Source organism: Delphinapterus leucas, chromosome 4, assembly GCF_059928025.1.
Source record: "Delphinapterus leucas isolate spDelLeu-1000000601 "Yukka" chromosome 4, BTC_Dleu_Yukka2, whole genome shotgun sequence".
In the NCBI taxonomy this organism is placed as follows: Eukaryota; Metazoa; Chordata; class Mammalia; order Artiodactyla; family Monodontidae; genus Delphinapterus; species Delphinapterus leucas.
The window spans coordinates 135,434,427-135,459,402 of NC_143132.1; the positions used below are offsets into that span (position 1 = coordinate 135,434,427).

At 46.5% G+C, this 24,976-nt stretch overlaps 1 protein-coding gene across 1 annotated transcript in view; it reads right to left on the bottom strand.

Annotated features, from left to right (window-relative positions):
- The window catches only part of BFSP2 (beaded filament structural protein 2), a 73,539-nt gene that overhangs the window by 12,357 nt on the left and 36,206 nt on the right, over positions 1-24,976 (bottom strand). Inside the window, exons 2-4 of the mRNA XM_022582472.2 lie at positions 13,900-13,982; positions 10,402-10,558; positions 9,264-9,425 (exon numbers count right to left, since the gene is read on the bottom strand). Coding sequence (XP_022438180.1) covers positions 9,264-9,425; positions 10,402-10,558; positions 13,900-13,982 — 402 coding nt within the window. The remainder of the gene's footprint in view (positions 1-9,263; positions 9,426-10,401; positions 10,559-13,899; positions 13,983-24,976) is intronic.

Sequence of the window (24,976 nt, forward strand, 5' to 3'; positions counted from 1 at the left end):
TTCCCAGGCTTGCAAACCAACTTGAATTCTGGGCTCTACTACGCACGAGCCGAGCCACCCAGGTTTGCACTCCAGCTGTGTTTCTGGGGCAGGAAAGCATGTTGACATTTTGAAATATGGTAAAAATTTTCAAATTAAAATTTAAAAATTGGCACAGTGTTGCCCATGAAGGATGGATGTGACAGACAAAGAGCAGCAGGCTGTTGAGTAAGTCAGAATGAAGAATTGGAGGGTCTCCAAATGGAGGGGAAAAGAGGCATCTCCACACCCCACCCATTTGGCTGATTAGCGTTGCCATTCCCCAAAACACCTTTGGCGATTGGAAAAAATGGCCACTTTGTGGTGTGAGGGGAGAGTGAGAGTTTAGGAAGGGGCAGAATGTGGAGAGCAACGATGCTGGTGTGTTCTTAGCAGAACACATGTCCAGGCTGAGCCCTCAAGGGTGGACGTGTGCAGCCTGCCTTTCCCCGAGCAGTTGCTGTGTGGGTTCCAGCAAGTCACAAGCTCTCTGGTTTTTGCAGCTGGGGGACAGCTTTATGAGAGTATTGCTCTGCTGCAGAGCACAGCTAACGGCCTTGCTCTTAAGCTTCTCAGATCTCACAGGATCACACGGACCTCATTATGGTCACTTTCATGGAGAAAGGGAAAGCAGTGGGCTCCTTGGGGACAAAGGAGTTCCCGATCTTGCATGATAGAGGAAGCTTATCCGCAGGGAAGGCACAGATTTGTGGTCTGGAAAGATCCTGACAGAAGTCTGGCCTAACCTTTTGGTCCCTCAAGACAAAGCCCTCCCAACCTCATACAAGATGTCACTTGTGCTCATCCTTAAAAAAGAGGATGAATCAAGGTCTGCCCACTCCATGAGGTCTGTCTGGGTCAGAGTAGCAGTTAAGAGTGTTGATTCTATAGTCAGAACATGTGGTTTGAATCCCAGCTCTGCCATGGTCTAACTGTGTGATTTACCTAACCTCTCTGTGCCTCAGTTTCCTCCTCTATAAAATGGATAAAATCACAATACCTATCTCGGGTTGGGAAGATGAAATGAGAACAGACCAGTCAAGTGCTCAGGACACTGTCGGGCGCTCTGTAAACCCTCAATAAATGCACTGCTGGCCCTGCTTTCCCAGCACAGCTCACTCTGCCTGGTGTGGTCTTTCTGTCCGTTGTCTCCCCAGCCAACCTCACACTAGACTGTGGCACCTTGTGCGCAGGAACAACTTCTTACTCACCCCTCAACACCCCCGGGCACCTAACGTGGTTTTTACCCCTAGAACATGCCCAACGATGTTTATTGGAAGTCTACAACGTGTTTCAGGTGCAGTCTTGGGACTGCGGAAGAGGAAGATCTACCAAGAATGGAATTAAATCTCCTTTTCATTAGGAGGATCGGCTGTCATTATTGTAATGACTTTAAGGCACTTTCCAGTCACCTAGTGTCATATAAATGTTATTTAGCTGAGGACAGATTTTGATAGGCAGCACACACACACCTGAACTACCCCAGCCAGGTGTAGGATTCACTTGGGAGAAAGCTGGATGCCATCCAGTCTTCATCAGAGACATGGGTCCTCCTTAGTGGGAATTAAAAAGAAGTGCATGTCTCACTCGGTGAAACATCAACACTGGCAGAAGAGCTGGCCTGGCTAGGCTGAGCCATGTCTCTCCTTAACTTACATGAGAGCTGCTTGGCTGTTGAAGCGTGTCTCTTTAGGGTGTAGGACCAATTCCCAGCCTCGGCTGAAGCTGCCAAAGGAAACACAGAGGAGCGTGTGGCTTGGCAGACTTGCTGCCCCAAGGGTCGCGAGTGAGCACATCCAGCTGATGCACGAGGCAGAAGGGGCTCAGCAAGGAGGGGCATTCTGAGGAGAGAATATATTCTTCATCTGCAAGTAATTATTGGAGAAGTCTACGTGAGGGCATTTTTGTTCGGGTTCATGGAGATCATTCCATTCCTAAGAAGGCTCGCCTCTGCTCTGTCTCTGCCAGGAGACTAGGTGTTGGATACGAGCCACCTTACCTTAATTTCTCAGGGATTTGGGTTGTTTTGTCTTTGCAGATCTCTTAGTTTCGAAGTAAGATCCCTACGCTTTTCCTGGGAAAGAGTTACTGTTAAGAAATACCTAAGACGGCTTTGAGATAGTCAGAATCAGTGGCTGGGGATGAGCAAGAATTGAAGCCAGGGACGTTGTGTCCACAGCACCAAGCCTGGGGCCTGCAGCTTGGTTTGTGGTTGACAAATGGAGTCTGAATGAGTGAGTGAAGATTCCTTGGTGGAAGGTATGAGGATGAGGTTGCAATGGTGGATGGGTGTTGACCAGTCGTGGGGTTGAAAACACAATATAGGAGATGAGGACCTGGGCTCCCCCCGCATGTGGCTGTGCTGGGTAGTGGGGTAAAGGACTGGCAGTGCCCCCTTGATGAGACAGTCTCTTTATTTTCCCTAGTCTGATACCCTACCTTCCTGCCCCCAGCCACACCAGCTGGGGCACGCCACCGTAGCACACAGCTATACTAACACTTCCTTATAGGCTAACAATATGTTTTGAAAGCCAGCTGGAACTACCATAAATTAGGTAAAAAGACAAGTGACAGGGAGTTCCCTGGTGTCCCGGTGGTTAGGACTGAGCTTCCAATGCCAGGGCCTGGGTTCAATCCCTGGTCAGGGAATTAGGATCCTGCAAACCTCGCGCTGTGGCCAAAAAAAAAAAAAGACAAGTGACAAGCTGGGAAGATATTTGCAACTTATATCACGGAGAGAGGACTAATTTCTCTAATTTACAAAGAGCCACTACAAACCAGTAAAAAAGAATCCCAGACCTAATAAAAATGGGCAAAAGATATGATCTGATAGTACACACAAAAGCAAATATGGATGAAATTCAGCACGTAAAAGGATGTTCCACCTTCCTCATAATATGACAAATGCAAGATAAAAGTATACTGAAAAACCATTTTTCACCTATAATATTGGCAAAGATCACAAAGTGATCACAAACTGTGAGAACTCACAGTATCAATGAAGATGCGGGGAATGGACACGCTCAAACATTTCTGATGAGAATATAAATTGTTATAACCTTTACAGAGGCTAATTTGGCAATGTTTATCAAAATTACTGATGCACATAATTTTTGCCCCAGCAATTCCATGTCTATAAATTTATCCAGCGGATACATTTCTATATTGGGAAATGAGGGACATACAAAGTCAGTGACTAGTCTTATTTATAATAGCTTAAAGATTGGAAGCCACCATTCATCAGCAGGGCACAGGTTAAAGAAACCCTGGGATACCTGTTAGCTGGAACAAGGGTTGGCAACTTTTTCTGTAAAGGGCCAGATAGTAAATGTTTTAGGCTTAGCAGGCCATATGGTCTCTGTTGCAACTATTCGACTCTGCTGGTGTAATGCAAATGCAGCCATAGACAATATGTAAATGATGGGCATGGCTATGTTCCAATAAACCTTTATTTGTGAAAAACAGGCAGCAGGTCAGACTTGGCTTGTGGGCCACAGTTTGCTGCCCCCTGTGGTACAATATTGTGCAGCTAAAAAGCAATATGTTCTGAATGCTACTAGTTGTGTTAAAAGAGGGAATATATACATCGTTTCTTGTACCTGCATAAAATGTCTCTGAAAGGGCACATGGGAAAAGGAAAACATTGACTGACCCTACAACAAAGACTGGGTGGCTGGGACATGGGTGGGATGACACTTTTCACTGTATATCATTTTGAATTTTGAACCAAGTGAAGGTATTAGATATTAAAATGCATAAATAAAAAAAGAAATAAAAGCAAGCTGGGGCCCTTTTGCAAAACTCGCTCTGTGACGTATTTTGAGGTTTAGAAATGCTAGGTGACTCATCTTCAGTGCTTGCTGTGAGCGCACCAGGAGGAATAAGCCAGTGCTTATTTCACAGAAGAGCCATTGAGATTATAGCCAACTCATCAGTGCACAGGGACTCCTAGATTACAGATGCTCTCAGCGTTCTGCTCTCTCAAAGGAACTCTCCCAGTTGGCTATCATGGCAGGACCATATTAGGCTGTCTTGGAGCCTAGAGCAAGGGACAGTTGAGTGCCAGAAATCCATTTCATCTAATTTCATATATCCTAGAAAATACTGAATCTTCTTGGTAAAAGCAAGCAAAGAAAAGCCATAGACACAGCAGCCTGTATAAAATACTTGCCCTCACAGAGCAAGTTATTGTTTGTGAATACGGATGACATGGTGACATGTTACCCAAGTCTTCTAGTCTCTCATGGGTGGATCTAGACCTAGGCTGTCCAGTATGGTAACCACTAGCCACATGTAGATATTTATGTAAGAAGTCATAAACATTAAATAACATTAAGAATTCAGTTTCTCAGGTGTATCAGGCACATTTCAAGCACTCAGTAACCACACGTGGCTGAGCTGCCACACTGGACTCTGCATAGATTACAGAACAGCCCCATCACTGCAGAGGTTTCCATTAGAGGGCACTGTCTGGTGCCTCCTGCAGCTCTAAGACTATCAATAACCGGAAACCTCGCAATTCACTTCCATCTCTTCACCTCTCTTCATTCTTAACCATCTCCACAATCTGTCATCCTGACTGTTTGAGGCATGATGGTTATAGCTCAGATAAAGTTTCTGACCACAAATACCTTAAACTGATCTGAGGCAAGTGTGACCTACTGTCAGGGCAGGGAGCATGGAGAAATCTATTTGTTGTGGAGTTCCTGGCCCGGAGGGACTCATAGGAGCTGCCACCCAACCCCCCTCCAGCTCACGCTGGTGATTGAATAAGGCTTTGGTTACTGTGCACGTCACCCAGCTGCAGTGAACAAGGGACAGAGATTTGGCTTCTGCGAATTGAGGGGAGGGCCTCCAATCCCATCAAGGGGAAACCAAAGTGGGGTAGGTCAACCTTTTGAACCCTAAGCAGCCTGATTCTGAAACTTTGAGAGCCCTTAGCCTTCAGGGTGGCCCCGTTTCCAGGAGGACCGCACATTGTAAGGAAAAGGTCAGTTGGAAGAAACATGGGATTATATGTATCGTGATGGACTGACATGGACATGAAAGACTATAACTGCATAATATATATATATATATATTTTTTTTTTTTGCGGTACGCGGGCCTCGCACTGTTGTGGCCTCTCTCGTTGCGGAGCACAGGCTCCGGACGCGCAGGCTCAGCGGCCATGGCTCACGGGCCCAGCCGCCCGCGGCATGTGGGATCTTTCCGGAGTGGGGTACGAACCCATGTCCCCTGCATCGGCAGGCGGACTCTCAACCACTGCACCACCAGGGAAGCCCAACTGCATAATATTTTCGAAAGTGTCTTTTTGGCTACCTGGAACTTCATTTTCCTGTTGATGATATGATGTTTGAAATGCTTGCATTTGTGAAAGAAAAACTTAGTAGAAACAGCCTGGCTGCAGGGAAACTAGAAGTTCCTGGCTCTCTCTCCTCCTTCCTTCCCTCCCTTCCTTCCTTCCTGGTAGCAGAAAACACATCTGTGAAATGGGAATAACAAGAGTTCCTGCTTTTGAGGCTGTTGTGAGAATTGAATGAGCAGAAAGGATGTCAGAGGTCTAGCCAGCACAAATGGCCTCACATGGTTATCAGTTTTATGTTTTAATTCTACGTCTTGTAACAATGACTGACAGATGATTTCAACGTATCCATAAGTTCCGCAAGTTTTAGGAAAGAAGGGCACTGAGAAATCTTAATCTAGCCAACGTCAGTGTACAGAATACTTGCACTCAGGACTCTCTCTTTTGTTTGTCGCTCTACAGAGTGGAAATGTCTCAGCACATGAATCCAGGAAACAGGTGAATAATAGTGACCCTTCAGTATTGCCCAAGGTGGTCTTTTTAAGGTCTGTCAGTTGCAGACTGGGAAGTGTGTTCCATGGCTAGCCAGGAGGAGGTGTGGAGGGTGGTATGGCATGGTATGGCTGTTGGAGGTTCTGGAAGTATCCCCAAATACCCTGAGTTGGGTAACCACATCAAACAGAAAAGGAAGGGCCAGACTTTAAAACACTCTGGAAATTCTCTGGACCAACGTGATCCCCCAGTCACTGAATCATGCAACCTGAGAAGCTCCAAAGACTGGACCACTGAGGTTCCCGACCTCTGTAACACCGTGGCTGGAGAGGACCTGGTGTTATAAGCTTTTACCGATTAAGGAATCAAGAGTTGGCAGGGAAGTGACAGCAGATGCTGATGGCATCCACCTCGACCCCTTGGGCCACTCCTTGGTTAGTTCTCCCCAGCTTCCTTCTCTCTGTCAGATTCTGTACCTCTCCCTGGGAGCTCTCTCTGAAGTCTTTGAAAGGTCACTCTGCTAGCAGATGGCCGATGACTGAGGGGAGAGGGTATTACTACCCCAGCTTCCTCTCCTCTCTCCTCTCCTGTATTCTGTACTGTTCCCCAGGCCCCCATGGGGATGCTCCTGTCTCCCCCAGTGGGAGCTGGTTAGATAATGTGCTCTTTGTTTGCTTCTCTGCTTCCCGGCAACTTCCAAAGAAACCACCTACACTTCAATATTTGTCTCAGCATCAGTTTCTGGAGGAACTTAAATGAAGACAAATTAATCATGTCAATTAATTTTTAGCCTCTCCAAGCTGAGAGGTAATTAAATACATGTCTGTATTCTCTCTGCAGAATGTTTAGAAAGCAGTGTGTGCTAAACCATTTCACATTTGTGCTTTGCAGCCAAGAAACCTACAAGAGATGTTCAGGCTGGACAAAAGTCAGCCCCTGAGGGCATGATGGCAATTGACAAAACTATTTATTGGAGGACTTCTGGCTGTCAGTTCTGATCTCTGTTGATGATTAGAGGAATTCACTCATTCTGCAAATATTTTCTGAGCTCCTCCTCTCTGCAAGAGGCCCAGGGAGCATCGGCCAAACTGAAACAAGTACTGTCTGTTTTCTCTGAGAGGTAGCTTTCAGATTACTCTATTAAAAAAAACACTAATGAATCTGTTCAGAATTAATGTTTGAATGACTGTTGGGCTGGTGATGATTCTCAAGAGGGTGAGGGGTGAATAATAATGAAGTTTTTTTTTTCTTTTTCACACTATGCAGGATTAATTTCTGTTAATTACCATACTCTTCCACCCTTTCCCAAAGAGATAATCACTATGGTGTGGTGTAGACCCCAGGAGGGTTGGGACAGAAACAAGTCTGCAAATTCCTGGGCCACTGTGATTTAGCTTTGGAGGCAGAGCCAAGAGCCTAATGCAGAGAAAAAATCCCTGGATCAAGAGCCAGGAGAGCTGAACTGTGGTGTTCCAACCAGCTGTACGACTTCAGGACATCAACTGCCCTCTCTGGGTCTCAGTTTCCTCACCTCTAAAATGAGGGAGTGGGACTGATGGTCTCTAGGGTCATTAATTATAAATATTCATGAGTCCCCTAAGAAGCAATGGACCCAAACCATATATCTGCTTTGGTTTCACTTTCTCTTTGTGTGGTTTTGCCTCTCAGTGGTTATGGGGGCTGTATTTCGTGGAGTGACTAGGCACTATTTACCATGGAAATTGTTTGTAGTGACCTGGCCCAAGGATTTGAAGGTTAGAAAGAAGAGCTTTTGAAAAGGGGTAAGGGGTGGAGAATTGGGGAGTGGAAGATGTTTTCTGGGCTGGAGAACATTGGGGGATCCAGACTTGTGAAGACCCTGCGGGGAAGTTTCCTGTTGATACTTGGGGGGCAGGGGTTGAGGAGGGCTGGGAGAAGAAAGAGCAGAAAAGGTCCTCCCGGTTTTCTTTTGGGAGTTTTTATCAACTCTTGTGGTTCCCAAACTTTACTGTGTATTAGAATCATCAGTGAGCTTAAAAACCATGAAGTCCCTCTCCTCCTTCTGATTTAATTGGTCTTGGGCCTGGGTGTCTTTGAAAGTGCACCGAAATAATTTTGTTGTGCAGTCAGGATTGAGACCCACTCAGTGGTCACTGAGAAATCAGGAGCAGCCCTCTTGCCTTCTTTCAAATTCTACTTTATTTTTCCCACTTCCTTCATGCTTTCCTTCCTCTTCTGCTCTTTCAATCCTCTGCCTCAGAATTCCAGAATCATGAATGGGTGGGAGAAGGGGAAGGGAAGAACAAACCCTGTGCATTCTATTTTCTGGTTAATTCCTTTCTTATTTATGAGGTTTAATAAAAGATGCTTTCCCTCCATTAATATAATTCATACTACTTTAAAAAAAACAAGAAAAATTCGGAAACAAGAAAGAAAAAACATCACAACATGAAATGGGTCCCACACTTAAAGATAACCACTGCTAATGCTAATACTTTTACAGTTTAGAGTTTTCTTTCTGATTTTTTTTTAAGGGAGACCTTTTCTTCACAGCTTTATTAAGGTATAATTGAAGTACAAGAAACCGTGTTCTGACCTTTTCTTGATGCCTAGTTTCTTTGTTTGAATGCTTTACCTACTGTGTATAGCAGGGGTTGGCAACTGCAGCCCGAAGGTCAAATCCAGCCCACCTCCTGTTTCTGTAAATAAAGTTTTATTGGAACACAGCCATGCTCACTGGTTACCTTCTGTCCACAGCAGCTTTCACACCACAGTGGCAGAGCTGAGTATTGCAACAGAGACCATCTTGCCCAGGAAGCCTCAATATTTACTATCTTGTCCTTTACAGAACAAGTTTGCTGACCCCTGGTACATACCAATCTGTACTCTCTTTTTTCTCCCCATTTTACCTTATTGCCTGAGCAGTTCCCATATTGCTATAAATGCTTCATAAATATCATTTCTAATAACTGCCTGATATTTTATTGCATGGTTAGGCTGTGGCTTAGTCTTTCTCCTGTTATTAAATATTTATCCAGTTTTCTTCCCAATTTTTTCACCCTTATAATAATGAAGGCTTCAGTGGGTATATCTGGATGTACACTTTATCTGTATTTTCAGTTATATCTTTACGATGGGGTCTAGATTATTCAAGTGGTAGGCAGGAGCATTTTATGATTCTTGGTACATGTCATCAAATCCCTTCCTCAAAGATGTCACATGGGTTTGTGCTCCCCAACAACTCAGGAGAGCACCCACATTTCCACATGCTTGCCAGCACTGAGTATAACCATTTTAATTTTTTTCTGCATTTAGACAGGTAAACAAAAAGCTTTGTTTTAAATTGCATTTCTTTTCTGTCTAATGAGATTGAAATTGTTGCTTTTCTTCTTTTGCATGTTGGCTGCTACTCATCTTTGCTTGGCCTCCTTCTGCGCAGGGCAGAGTGAGGATGCTGGTCCTGCCTCTTACCTTAGCTTGGAGCAAAGCTCCCGCTTCCGCCCACTTCTTTTCGACATCTCTCTCCCAGTGAATTCTGATTGTCTCAAGGATGTCATCCAGCCCAGTGCCAATGGGAACATCCAATTGTTCCAGCTCAGACCCTGCCAGCTGTTTGTATAGCATTTTCACATCCTGAAAATGACAACATATACCTCAGTGAGTTCCAGAGGAGAAAGAAAAGACACAGAATTCTAGCCAGCCGAAGCCCAGCTCTGTGGGCAATACTTTGCTTCTCATTTTGCTGCTGCGAAACATGGGGCTTCACAAAGACAGGCAAAGTCCCTGGTCCTCTTCCCAGCATGGGCGCTATATTCTTTTTTCCTCAGGATGCATTTCTTAGGCTACTCTTCACAAACCCATGCCCACCCAAAGCAAAGATCAAAATAAATAAATAACAAAATAACAACACAGAGTAAGCAATAACAGCAAGATGAAATTTATGAATTTCATAAAGTCAGAGGAGGCGGAAAGAGATTTAAAGATAACTGCGGAGTTTTTAAAGCGTTACCTTGGGAGAGTGGTGAGAAACTATGGAGCTGAGAACAGGAGGAAGTTGGCTTATTGATTCCTGGTTAGCTTACAGTTGGACAAAAGAAGGAACTTCCCAATGTGAACATGGTTAAATGGGTTTTGACTTTTTCCAACTGCAAGCACTGTTTGGATCTTGACTGGTGTGAGGTTGTTTAGAATCACTGCAGGTCTTCAGGACACTGAACAACATCACCACAGGCGGTCCCCTTCAGTCCTGTCACTCAACGATCTGACCTAATTTCATTGAGTGTGACTAAACCACAGCCTGGGTCTACTCTCGGAGCTATTTTGTTTGTCCAGTACAGTGTTGAAAAAAAGTCTGAACTAGAAAGCTTAGGGGATGCTCCCTCCAATTCAACACACGTTCCATCACTCACTACTGCTTGGACCTGCTGCCTCCCCATTTATGTACCGGCCTGGTCCCTGAAGCCATTTGAGTTTGAAACTCAGGGTAACCTCACCCATTACAAGAAGTTGGAAATATTTTACTGGCATTTTGCCTGCAGCCCTGGGCAAGTGACGCGGAGCGTCACCTGTGTTGTGAAGCTCAGCCGGACAGGTGAGGGCCCCCACCTACCTCTTCATAGCTCCTTGACAGAAAGCCAAGTTCTTCTTTCAGGCATTCTATTTGACTCTCCAGATCCTTTTTTGTCGAATTCGCTTCATCAATGACTTTATACAGAGAGTTAATTTCCTCTTCCGCCGCCTTTCGAAACGGCTGCTCATTTTCATATCTGTAGGTAAAGGAACTCAATCAGCAGAGCTGGGTGACCCCAAAGAAAAATAATCAAATTATAAATGTGACCAACAGACCAATTATTCACTTAAGCAATGAATGTTAAAAGTCACTGTTCCAATGGGTTTGCGGACACTGTTAATGGAATTGCTGCCTGTTGATTTATTAAAATGAAAGCGATTGCAGCCAACTTCTGATAACAGGGCACAGGGATTAATTAGGTGCCATCTTCATGGGGCACTGGAAGCACAGAGCTCTAGGGAAAGCTTCTCCAAGAGGCCAGATCCAGGTAAGGGGACCAGTGTTGTCATCATTATGCTGATCTGTCATCCTTTTCACCTGGGGATCCTTTAACGAACATTACTGAGAATCTGCTAAGTCCCAGGCTGTGTGCTGGTGATCCCCAAATGAAGAACGTGCATGGTTCCTCTCCCCCAAAGCCCAGGTAAAATTTCAGGACCGTGGCTGCAAACCCAAATGCCTTCAGGGACCAAGTGGGGAATGTAGATGAGGGATGAGGGCCAGGTCTGGGCAACAGCATAGAGGTGGGGGTTGACACGCGTAGGACAGCACATGCTTCACCTAAAACGGTGCTGCTGCCCAGCCCTCCCCATCACTGCAGCGTGGGAAGGGGTATTCCCTTCTCTTGAGAAACCAGAAACCTGGATTTGCATACGAAATATGCAAAAACACACAGGCACACATATACACGCAGACACAAGTCTGAAACTGCCCCCTCTGCGTTGTTTCAATCTCTGGTTTGCACAGGGCCTTTTTTCTAACAGCTACCCAACATCTTTGGCAGTTTCTCCCAGTGGCACTCCTTTCTTCCATGGCCTTCCACTTAGCCAAATTTCACACCTTACCTTCATCCATCCACAGAAGGGAGAAATCTCACACCTCTCGTTTCAGAAAGCCTCTCAAGGTCTTAGAATTTTAAAGGAATTTCTTGTTCAACTATCCAAACTCCTGCCTGATGACAATCCCTGATGGCATTTTTGATAGGTGATCATGCAGGCTCTGCTTCAATACTTCCAGCAACGGGGACCTCATCATCTCCCAAGGCCATCATACCATTTTTAACAGCTGTAACTATTGCAGATTGCTTCCTTCAAGAGCTTTAGTCTCTATTCCTGAAAGAGTCTGAGTTCCACCCACTGGAACACCCAAAGTCAGTCTAATCCTTCCACTGGCAGTCCTACAAATATTTGGAGACACTCTCTTATGTCACTCTCTTGTTCCCCATCTCCAACCACTACACCCCTCCAAGACTTTTTGTCCTCAGGTTAAGCATTCCTACTTCCTTCCTCCATTTTTCATGCAAATGGGTTTTCATATTCGTCATTATCGAGGGCAGGGACTATGACCCTTTCATTTTTGTTTTTGCAGCAGCAGGTTTAAGATATATTTTTGGAATGACTTGAAATGTTCCAATTGGTCTGTGTCCTTCTTAAAATGTGATACAGAGAATGAAATGCAAAACTCCAGATGCTACCTGATTACTTCAGGTTCTTGTGGGACTGTCTGCTCCTTTGTTTAAACCCTTTAATTCTATTCATCACGGATCCTAAGATTTTTATTGTGGGTTTTGTTTGTATGTTCGTTCATTTCATTTTGATTAGCTGTATTTGCTGCTAACTAATATTGAGTCTCCTGCCAAGTAGACGTCCTGAACATTTTTCACAAAAGCTACTTTCAGCCCAATTTCTCTGTCCTCCTGGGTGCAACTGGTATTTGAACCCAGGAATAGGAGTTTATGTTTATCCTCTTTCAATGTCATTGTTCCATTGTTCCAATGTATTGGGATCAGAATCGTGATTCTGTCATTCTACTCTTCACCACCCCAACTGGCTTTGTATCATCTGCCATTTTGCCACGCCTGCTTTCAAGCACCTTGCAGTTAAAAATAGTAAATGAAGGGACTGAGGACAGAGTCCTGTGGCCTACCACCAGAGACTTCCCTCAGAGTTGGACCTGTACATTTGAATCAGCACTTGGGGGCTGGTTTCTGAAGCGTTTTTCTGTGCTCTATATGTGGAATTAGATTTTCTACCCAAATTTATTCTTTTTGAAGGATTGCGTTCTTATTAACATTTAGTTCTTTTGGAAACAAGTCCTATCCTTCCACCTGAAATGGAAACCCACTCATATGACGGGGATTAGTCTCTTTTGACCCAAGCTGGAAGAATCCCCCACGTGCCTCTGGAGTCCTATTTTGTCCTATTTTGATCCATAAAAGGGGTATCTTCATTTTGCTTCTCCATTAGGCCAGTGTTTTGCAAACCCCACTCACCTACACAATTTTTCACTAAATGTGTATCTTCTGTATCATTATTTACTTTATGTTGTTCCTTAAATTCTTGTACTGAAAGAGTAAATCTTAAATCAATAAACTTTAAACGCTCTTTATATTAAATAAATTTTAAATTGCCACTATAAATGGTAGTACTGTAGTAGAAAAACAGTCTCATGGGCCATAAACAGAAGGTAACTATAAAAATAAATATATGGGCCTTCCCTGGTGGCGTAGTGGTTGAGTCTGCCTGCTGATGCAGGGGACATGGGTTCGTGCCCCGGTCCAGGAAGATCCCACATGCCACAGAGCGGCTGGGCCCGTGAGCCATGGCTGCTGAGCCTGCGGGTCCGGAGCCTGTGCTCTGCAATGGGAGAGGCCACAACAGTGAGAGGCCCGTGTACCACAAAAAAAAAAAAAGAAAAAACAATATATATGACTGGGACTTCCCTGGTGGCACAGTGGTTAAGAATCTGCCTGACGATGAAGGGGACATGGGTTCGATTCCCCGTCTGGGAAGATCCCACATGCTGCAGAGCAACTAAGCCTGTGCACCACAACTACTGAGCCCTTGTGCCACAACTACTGAAGTCCGTGCGCCACGAGCCTGTGCTCCGGAACAAGAGAAGCCACCACAATGAGAAGCCCGTGCACTGTAACAAAGAGTAGTCCCTGCTCGCCACAACTAGAGAAAGCCTGTGTGCAGCAACAAAGACCCAGTGCATCCAAAAATAAATAAATAAATAGATAAATTTATAAATAAGTAAATACATAACCATTAAAATTAAAACGTTTATCTTTATACTGCTTAAAATGATCTTCATCAGCCACATTATAGGAAACACTATTAGACTCCAAAGAGGTGGTTCTCAAGGCTGGATGGGCATCAGGAAAGCCTGGTGAACGTTAAAAATACAGAGGCCGGGACCCACCCCCCAGCCTTCCATGAGGCTAGGGTGCATGCTGCAGACTCTGGGGCCGCATTACCCGAGTGGCCCAGGAGTCTGGGGCATGGAGGGACTGTCCCCTCGGCTGTGGAGTGTTACCTCTCCTTAAAGTCGTCCGCGCCCGCCTGGATATTCTCCGTCTGCAGCATGAGCCGTGCGTTTTCCAGGACTGCCTCGCCCACCTAGAACGACCACACACCAAAGGACAAGGTCACTGCGATGTCTTCCTACTTCAAATGGTGCCTCGCGCTGGGCACAGAGGCTCTGGGACGCTGAGAGCACTTTCTCATGGCAAATATTTTTAGAATTCAAGTGTCCCTCTCTAAGAAAGAGAGGGAGAGATAGACACTAAAGCATAAAATCTTGGTGTCTTCTAAGAGCTTTTAGGGTTGGGTTTTTGGAGCAAAAAGATTGTTCAAGGCAGACTTGTCTGTGGCCTTTGTCACAATGATGAGCTTTCGGCTCTCCAGTGAAATTTCTGGCTCCTTAAATGAAGTTTCACTGGCTTGACTTAGTGTCTCTTAACATTTTCTGGTCATGGATACCTTTGGGAAGCTGATGAAATCTCTGGACCACTGCTACCCAATAGAACTTTCGGTGATGATGGAACTGATCTGCACTGTGTGGTCCAGCACAGTCGCCACACGTGGCTACTGAACACTCAAAATGTAGCAAAGGCAACTGAAGAACTGAACATTTACTTTTATTTAATCTTAACTAATTTACATTTAAATAGCCATAGGTGGCCACAGGTGGCTCCAGAACTGGACAGCTCAGCTCTAGAATTCTGTCCACCCTCAGAACATACATGTGAACATAAACATTGTACATACAGCTTATGTATGTACATAAACATTGTACATACAGCTTATGTATGTACATAAATATTGTACATACAGTTCGGGGGTTTCATGGGGAAGAATGATTTTTCAAACTTGGCCCTAAGCACCCCTCAGGGTTCCCCACACGTGGGGATTGGGAGGATAGTCATCTTCTTAACCTGAGAAACTTCTTTTTAAAATAAATATATTTTTTACATATTGGCTTTCGGATAATCTGCAGCTTGGGATGGGGGATAAACTAACTGTTACTTTAAAATAAGGATACAAATCTGAGGAAACTTTCTGGAGTGATAAGGATGTTCCATACCTGGATCTGGTGATTACATTGATGTATAATAGGTAACAATTTGTTAAGCTGTACCATTAAGATTTGTGTATTTTACTATATGTAAATTATGTTTAATAAAAATACATAAAACTGAAAAAAAAAGGTTGCATATCACTGTTTTAAGCTCTTATCAGTCCTTTGCTCTTGAAAGTAAATGAGTTGGAAGTTCTTTGCTGACTTGGTGGAGGACTTCCGGCACCAGAGGTCAGAGACCAGAGTAAGATGAGAAAGACCAGAGAGGGGGAGACCCCAGTTGCCTGCTCCCCAGTGCGCGTCAGGGCAGGGCTGCAGCAGAGAGAAGATGAGGTTGCTGGTGGGAAATTCAATGAAGTGGACAAACAACACAGGATGACCCTGCTGGAACAGGGGAGCTCCATCCCTTCCACCCAGATCTGGGACTTGGTCCACGCCTGTGCTCCCTTGGTTTCCCCAGCAAAGCCCTCATCCCACTGTGCTGAAGTGGCCCTTCCCAGGGTCAACTCCTTGTTCATTGCTGTGTCTCCAAGCTCTGGTTGAGTGAATGCCTGCATGAATGCCTGCATGAATGAATTGTGACCATGGGTGAGCCCATTCCCAGTCTTCCCCTGTCCCAGGTCTGGAGATCATTTTCTGGAAGCCCCCAAGAAGGGTGTTTTAAGATGTACCCGGGATTTTGTTTTTATTCTGGTATGGAGAGGCCAACAGATCAGGAGACAACTGACATTGCAAAGATCATTTGTTACTCACAGTTCCCAAGAGGAGGGGGCAGCCATACCATGTAGGGCAACACAGAGAAGAACCAGGGTTGGTCAGGAAGCAGAAGGGGTGAGGGGAAAGCATGGGCAAAAGGCTTTATTGTGGTTTTCATGGGAAGGAATGGGCACAGGAGTGTAAGCAGCTGGGATTGGCTGGTTTGAATAATTTCAATGGTCTCTGGGCTATAGGGGTGGTCCCTTGTTGTCTGGTACCCAGCCCTGGGTGGTCAGAGCAGAGGAATATTGCCTCTTGGAGTGTGAGCCCCAGCAAGGGGAGGCAGGTTGGGGTATTGACTCAGGATGGGTTGGTTTGCATCTCAAAGGCACTCTCACAGGTAAGTGGTTCCTATCTCTAGGATTCACTAGCCTTGCAATGGGGCAGTCTCTCCCTGTCAATGAGGTCCCAGCTGCCACAGCATCAAGAATACAGAAAATGGGGCTTCCCTGGTGGCGCAGTGGTTGAGAATCTGCCAGCCAATGCAGGGGACACGGGTTCGAGCCCTGGTCTGGGAGGATCCCACATGGCGTGGAGCAACTGAGCCCGTGAGCCACAACTACTGAGCCTGCGCGTCTGGAGCCTGTGCTCCGCGACAAGAGCGGCCGCAACAGTGAGAGGCCCGCGCACCGCGATGAAGAGTGGCCCCCGCTCGCCGCAACTAGAGAAAGTCCTCGCACAGAAACGAAGACCCAACACAGCCAAAAAAAAAAAAAAAAAAAAGAATACAGAAAATAAGAACATAGAGCTAATATCGTTGAATATAGTTCATTCAAAGGCTCTGGCTATGTGAGGCCTCTGAGGACTGGCTTTGGCTGCTCTGACCCAGCCCTCTATTGGTCCTCCTTCACCCACATTTAGGAGCCCCTTTCCTTGTCTTTGGATGCTCCGTGATGCCATTTTGTAGATGATGAATTTGCAGCCCAGGGCAATTACCCTGCTCGTTTTCTCACAGTGGTGCCCATGGCAAATATTCCACCCTAGCACGGGACCTTGAGTCATAGCAGGTGTCCAGACCGTGGGCTCAAAAACCCCAGCTGCAGACATGATGGCTTCCAAAGTGCTCTAGAGTAGGTGGCCATGCAGGGCCAGATGTGGGCAGATGTGGGCTTGGAGCTTGTACAAGTTGGGAGACTGCCTTTAAGAAAAAGAATAAAAAATTACTAATACAAAGGGGGACGTGCAAGTGAGGGAGCTTGAGGCTTAAACTCTTCACGTGGGTACAGCTCTGTTTTGTTTCTGCTTTGAAAACATGCAGCGGGTGGACAGAAAAAGTAGAAAACAAAACCCAACCCTGGGGTGTGGGGGGATATATGTGTACCATATTCAGAGGCACACAATTCTGGAAAAGCAGAAAGATGCCTGGGGATGCAGTCACCTACGTCCCACCGTCCAGAACAAACACACTAGCGCTTGCATGTGCTGCCTTTTGACTTGGGATTTGCTCTGCCCAGCAGCAACTGTCCCCTGTGTGTGAATCGGTGACATCTGCCCAGCGGACTACAGACTCTTCATAAGTAAGAGGCTGCTGGGAGCAACGGTGCAGGAGTCAGTAGGAGATACAGGCTGATGGGAGGCGAGGCCAGGGCTCTGTACTTGCTTCTCCTTACTTGGGGTTGAGGACAGGATGCTGCCTGGGACACTTTGGACTCTGCCCAGCAGATGGGGAGGTTCTGTCCAATGTCTGTCCAAGGAGGCTGGGCAGCTCTGGGCTCAGGGAAGCTAGAGGTTCCTGCTTTCGCTGTTGTTTAGTAACAACCAAGAGTTTATTCGACCCTCAAGTGGAGGCTAATTATAGGCCCTGACTTGCCAAAGCACAGTTTGCTGGCCGTGCTTCCCCATCTCCACAGACTGGATCCTAAAATAGACCTCCAGGCCATTGCTGAGCGTAGAGAGCCTTCTTCTGTCCTCCCGCGGCCCCTCAGCCCCACAGAGGCCACGTCCTCTGGGTGTCAGGGGTGGCTCAGCACCCCCATCCGGGAAAGGGCCAGGCAGCGGGTCCAGGGCTGGGACACTGGCTGAGGTTTAGCACAGGCAGAGGACTGGGATGGTGGCCAAGGCCAAAAGTAAGTGTGGTGCCTACACTGGACAGGGACCATCTTTGTCTCTATACCTGGGAAAACCATGAAACCTTACCTGGGACTGAGGACAGGAAAGGAAGAGGGAGAGAAGTTGGATTTACTGCCTACAGGTGTGGCCCACCCACATGCTGGAGCTGGCTTGTGCTGGCTTGTACCTGCTTGCCAGGACAGACTGTTAAATAAATATTTCAGGAGTTTCGTGAGCCGGTTGTTAAACACAGCCACCAAGAAAATTTTAATTATGTGAACTTACAATTACACAAATTATACTAAAAACAAAGGTAACAAATACTCAAAATACAAAGGTAATGACTACTCATCACTTCCTAATTGTTTTACTATGTTTGACCGTCATCTCTGCTTTTGAGGTTATTTGCTTCTATTGTATCTGTAATGATTGTGGACAGGGAACATTGCTTGCCATTCCAGTAAACAAAGAATGTTGCCCACCATTCCAGTTCTACAAGGACCAGGCCATTAGCCCCTGCAGCTGCCCCCAGCCCCATGGTGCACCCAGAGAACTCAGGGTGGAGAAAAACAGGAAGTCTTCTGTGCTTTGGATACTGGCCCCAGAGAGTTAAGATGCATATTGAAGAAATAATTTCAATGAACCCAGACTCTGCATCTTCCTTTATATAGGAAAGCACTAAAATCATTAACTTGAGATGTCAGTTTCTTGTGATTAGCAGTAATCTTTTGATGTTCGACCATATGTTGTTTTCCAGCAAAAAACTCCAATATATCCTGCCTCTTACCTTACCTCTTCTGAGCAGTTCCTCAGAGCTATTTGGGAGGCTGTCTCTGGGGCTATAGTCCTCAGTAAGGTTCCGTAATAAAACTTAACTCTCAACTTTTAAGTTGTGTGTTTTTCTTCAGTCGACAGGTGGGAACACTATGTAACACTGTCCTACAATGCATCTCTTCCCAACTCTGCATTCATGCTGGTAGCTTGATGTCAGCTGTGGTGAGAGTAGCTACACTAAGGAAATTGGCGAACACCATAAAGTAGAGCGTTGCATCCATGGAGAGCCAATTGTTATACAGATCCCAGCTCACTGACTGTCCCCCACCTTCCACCCAATACTCAATATTCATGACTTCACTAAATGCTCACGGCCCTCCTCTAACGCTGATATCATTTTATGGATGAGGATGCCTAGGCTCAGAGAGCATATGATAATTGCCCAAATCGCATAGCTGGAATGTGGCAGAGCCAGAAGGCCAAACCAGGTTAATGTGACTTGAAAGTGTGCAAATCTTTGTCATCTGTTTTGGAAACTGAAAGGCACATCAGAATCAAGAGAGACTCTGTTGTGGAGGACTGTTTTCTGTCTTTGCTGTAACATAGAACAGTCAGGACTCCTGGTTCCTATTTGGGCTGCATCACAAAGACAAAGAGGCATCTTCCCTACTGGGTGTGAGGACGCTAACCAATCAAACCAAACCGTCTCCCACTCCAAGTCCCTGAGCTTTCATTTCCGAGCCTTGTAAGCTGAGGAGAGCTGAGGCAGGTCTGCGGTCCGCCTCTGAAGGCCCAGGGAGCTTCTGCGGCTGCGAACTTTGCTGTCGGGCCCAAGAGAGGAGAGGGTACTTGTGTTTAAAACTTCGAGAGATGTACATTAGCTATCTGGTCCTCTTGGATTTATGGCTGAGGTGGATGCAAATTAACCTCGCTTCTCTGATCACCTTTTCTTTCCAGGGGAGAAGGTGATAAAAATACCAAATGTACAGTGCCTCAAGGGCATATTTAAGGGAGGGCAGGCTAGCAGCTTGCACATGGTGTGCTGGGGACACCAGCAGATGACATCTTCTCCTTTCTGTCCTTCTGCCCAAACAGAGCTGGGACTCCTACCATCAAGGCTACGTAACTTAACACCAGGTCTTCTGTTGAAAAGAGGCACTGTCATAGCAGCAGCAGTGCGAATCGCTATGTGAGATTAGCTGGTTTTAAGGGATTAGGACCCATTAATTTCGCTGGAGCCAGAAACAAAATTCACCTTCAAAGCCTAAAATGCTGTGGATGAGAATAGCTGGGGTTGAGCGGCAGGGGAATGGCAGTCAGAGGTCACGGGGGGGCAGAGGTGTGTTCTGTGAGGGACGGTGCAGGGTGGGGCGCTGCCCGCTGGCTGTGGAGGCGTAAGCTGCTCTGGGCTTGGCCGGCAGCCACCTCATCTGACTTCCCTGGAGCTGTCTTCCTTTGCGCCTCCACGTGGACGCTTCCTTAGCAGAATTTACACCAGTGGTTCTCAAAGTGTGGTCCCTGGACCGGCAGCATCAGCCACCTGAAACTTGTGAGAAATGCACATTCTCAGACCCTACCTCAGATGTCTGAGTTAGAATCTCTGGAGTGGGTCCTAATGATGTGTGTTTTAACATGCTTTCCAGGGGCTTATGATGCACACTTGACTTTGACAGCCTTTGCTTTGCACAGACCTGCCTCCGGTCCTGCTCAGGCCGCCTCCAGACTGCTCCTGGACCTCCTTGCTGTCCTGACCCACGCCGTTGCCTCTGCCTAGAACACCTGGTCTTACCACCTGACACTCCCTGGCCCTGGCCACCTGAGAAACCCTTCCCCACTTTAACGCTCCTCTCGAACGTGGCTTCCTCTACGAAGCTTCTTTATTCGCTCATCCATTACTGCCTTCATGTCTTCAGCACGTGATTATTATTTCCTCTGTGCCAGGCTCTGCGCTGGTTTTGAGGAATCAGCAGCTATGGTAGGAGATGCGGTTACAAAGGCAGGCAAAGACCAGATCCTGGGGGGAAGGCCTTGGGAAGAGTGGGAAGGAAGTGGCATTTGCTGGGATGCCAATGGAAGGTTTTGAGCAGGCACAGGGGTAACCTGTGTGGTAAGTGGATCCCCCTGACTCCTGTGGGACACAGGGGGCCATGCCAAGGGCCCAGCTAGGGGGCTTCTGCACTCATCCAGGGGAGGTGATGGTGGCTTTTACTAGGGCGGTTGAGGGATGGTGGGGATGGAGGAGTCATGGGGAGAGTGAGGGAGAGGAATTGAGGATGGCCCCTAGGCTTTTAGCCAGAGCTACTGGCTGCACATGGGCCCTAGCTGTCTCCCTACCTCCCTCCTTGAATCATCCTGCATCTGGGTCACATTGCCCCCACAGCGGAGCATGTCCCCGTCTCTCCACGCAGTGTAAACAGTATGCAGGCAATGACCACATTAGCCTATTCTTGACCCCAGCTCCTCCCTCACCAATTTGGGCCAGTTACCAGATAAGTGACTCTAAGATTCAGTTTCCTCATCTGTAGAATGTGGATAATGCCACTCCCTGCCCCCTGGGATAGTTGTGAGAAACAAATGAGCCGATGCAAAGCACTGGCTGAATGCCTGGAGCAGAGTAAGCAGGAATGGTAGCCATCTTTATTGTTGTTATTCGTTTTAGGACAGAGCAGTTGTTCAGTGATTGTTGAGGGAGTCTGCTGGGTATGTGTGGTCTGGCACTGTCCCCACTCTGCTTTTTCTGGATGCACAGTTGGCTGAATGAAGACTTCTATCTAGTGGCTTCATGTTATTTTTCTTTCAGTTTTTCCATCCATAGTCATTTGCAAAGCCCTGGTCCCTGGTACTACGATGATGAGGATTTTACCCTTTCCTACTGCCATTCTCACCGCGGATGCAGTTATAAAAATAAATGGAGAGGACGGCTTGAAGATGGCGGAAGAGTAAGACGCGGAGATCGCCTTCCTCCCCACGGAAACACCAGAAATACATCTACACGTGGAACAACTCCTACAGAACACCTACTGAAGGCTGGCAGAAGACCTCAGACCTCCCAAAAGGCAAGAAACTCCCCACGTACCTGGGTAGGGCAAAAGAAAAAACAGAGACAAAAGAATAAGGACGGCACCTGCACCAGTGGGAGGGAGCTGTGAAGGAGGAAAAGTTTCCACACACTAGGAAGCCCCTTCGCAGGCGGAGACTGCGGGAGGCGGAGGGGGGAGCTCGGGACCGCGGAGGAGTGCACAGCGACGGGTGCGGAGGGCAAAGCGGCGAGATTCCCGCACAGAGGATCGGTGCCGACCGGCACTCACCAGCCCGAGAGGCTTGTCCGCTCACCCGCCGGGGCGGGCGGGGCTGCGAGCTGAGGCTCGGGTTTCGGTTTCGGACGGAGCGCAGGGAGAGGACTGGGGTTGGCGGCTTGAACATAGCCTAAAGGGATTAGTGCACCACGGCTAGCCGGGAGGAAGTCCGGGGAAAAGTCTGCACCTGCTGAAGAGGCAAGAGACTTTTTCTTCCCTCTTTGTTTCCTGGTGCGCGAGGAGAGGGGTTTAAGAGCGCTGCTTAAAGGAACTCCAGAGACGGGCGCGAGCCGCGGCTAAAAGCATAGACCCCAGAGATGGGCGCGAGCCGCGGCTAAAAGCGCGGACCCCAGAGCCGGGCGGGAGACGATAAGGCTGCTGCTGCCGCCACCAAGGGGCCTGTGTGCGAGCACAGGTCACTCTCCACACCCCTCTTCCGCGGAGCCTGTGCAGCCCGCCACTGCCAGGTTCCCGGGATCCAGGGACAACTTCCCCGGGAGAACGCACGGCGGGCCTCAGGCTGGTGCAACGTCACGCCGGCCTCTGCCGCCGCAGGCCCGCCCCGCACGCAGTGCCCCTCCCTCCCCCCCCCACCCCCGGCTTGAGTGAGCCGGAGCCCCCGAATCAGCGGCTCCTTTAACCCAGTCCTGTCTGAGCAAAAAACAGACGCCCTCCAGCGACCTACATGCAGAGGCAGGGCCAAATCCAAAGCTGAGCCCCTGTGAGCTGTTAGAACAAAGAAGAGAAAGGGAAATCTCTCCCAGCAGCCTCAGAAGCAGCGGATTAAAGCTCCGCAATCAACTTGATATACCCTGCATCTGTGGAATACCTGAATAGATAAGGAATGATCCCAAATTGAAGAGGTGGACTTTAGGAGCGAGATCTATGATTTTTTTCTCTTTTCCTCTTTTTGTGAATGGGTACGTGTATGCTTCTGTGTGAGATCTTGTCTGTATAGTCTTGCTTCCACCATTTGTCCTAGGACTCTATCCGTCCATGGTTTTTTAAAAAAATTTTGTTTCTTAATAATTAATTTTAATTGTAATAACTTTATGATACTTTACCTTCGTTCTATCTTTCTTTCTTTCCTTCCTTCCTTCCCTCCTTTAGACAACGAATCACCCCAAATTGAGGAGGTGGTCTCTGAGAGCAAGATTTATGATTTTTCCCCCTTTACCTCTTTTTGTGAGGGTGTATGTGTATGCTTCTGTGAAAGATTTTCTCTGTATAGCTTTGCTTCCAACATTTGTCCTAAGGTTCTATCCGTCCCTTTTTTTTTTTCTAAATATTTTTTAATTCAATAACTATATTATACTTTATTTTATTTTTACTGTATCTTCTTTCTTTCTGTCTTTTTTCCTTCTTTCCCTCCTTCCTTCCTTCCTCCCTCCCTCCCTCCCTCCCTCCTTTATTTCCTTCTTTGCTTCTTTCTTCCTTCCTTCCTTTCCTCCTTTCCTTCTTTCTTTCCTCATGCTTCTACTAATTCTCTCTACTTTTTCTCCCTTTTATTCTGAGCCGTGTGGATGAAAGGCTCTTGGTGCTCCAGCCAGGAGTCAGGGCTCTGCCTCTGAGGTAGGAGAGCCAACTTCAGGTCACTGGTCAACAAGAGACCTCCCAGCTCCACATAATAGTAAACGGCGGAAATCTCCCAGAGACCTCCATCTTAACACCAGCACCCAGCTTCACTCAACGACCAGCAAGCCACAGTGCTGGACAACCTATGCCAAACAACTAGCAAAACAGGAACACAACCCCACCCATTAGCAGAGAGGCGGCCTAAAATCATAATAAGGCCACAGACACCCCAAAACACACCACCAAACGTGAACCTGCCCACTAGAGAGACAAGATCCAGCCTCATCCACCACAACACAGGCACTAGTCCCCTCCACCAGGAAGCCTACACAACCCACTGAAACAACCTTAGCCACTGGAGACAGACATCAAAAACAACGGGAACTACGAACCTGCAGCCTGCAAAAAGGAGACTCCAAACACAGTAAGATAAGCAAAATGAGAAGACAGAAAAACACACAGCAGATGAAGGAGCAAGATAAAAACCCACCAGACCTAACAAATGAAGAGGAAATAGGCAGTCTACCTGAAAAAGAATTCAGAATAATGATAGTAAGGATGATCCGAAATCTTGGAAATAGAATGGACAAAATGCAAGAAACATTTAACAAGGACCTAGAAGAAATAAAGATGAAACAAGCAACGATGAACAACGCAATAAATGAAATTAAAAATACTACAGAAGGGATCAATAGCAGAATAACTGAGGCAGAAGAACGGATAAGTGACCTGGAAGATAAAGTAGTGGAAATAACTACTGCAGAGCAGAATAAAGAAAAAAGAATGAAAAGAACTGAGGACAGTCTCAGAGACCTCTGGGACAACATTAAACGCACCAACATTCGAATTATAGGGGTTCCAGAAGAAGAAGAGAAAAAGAAAGGGACTGAGAAAATATTTGAAGAGATTATAGTTGAAAACTTCCCTAATATGGGAAAGGAAATAGTTAATCAAGTCCAGGAAGCACAGAGAGTCCCATACAGGATAAATCCAAGGAGAAATACGCCAAGACACATATTAATCAAACTGTCAAAAATTAAATACAAAGAAAGCATATTAAAAGCAGCAAGGGAAAAACAACAAATAACACACAAGGGAATCCCCATAAGGTTAACAGCTGATCTCTCAGCAGAAACCCTACAAGCCAGAAGGGAGTGGCAGGACATACTGAAAGTGATGAAGGAGAAAAACCTGCAACCAAGACTACTCTACCCAGCAAGGATCTCATTCAGATTTGATGGAGAAATTAAAACCTTTACAGACAAGCAAAAGCTGAGAGAGTTCAGCACCACCAAACCAGCTTTACAACAAATGCTAAAGGAACTTCTCTAGACAAGAAACACAAGAGAAGGAAAAGACCTATAATAATGAACCCAAAACAATTTAGAAAATGGGAATAGGAACATACATATCGATAATTACCTTAAATGTAAATGGACTAAATGCTCCCACCAAAAGAAACAGATTGGCTGAATGGATGCATAAACAAGACCCTTATATATGCTGTCTACAAGAGACCCACTTCAGACCTAGAGACACATACAGACTGAAAGTAAGGGGATGGAAAAAGATATTCCATGCAA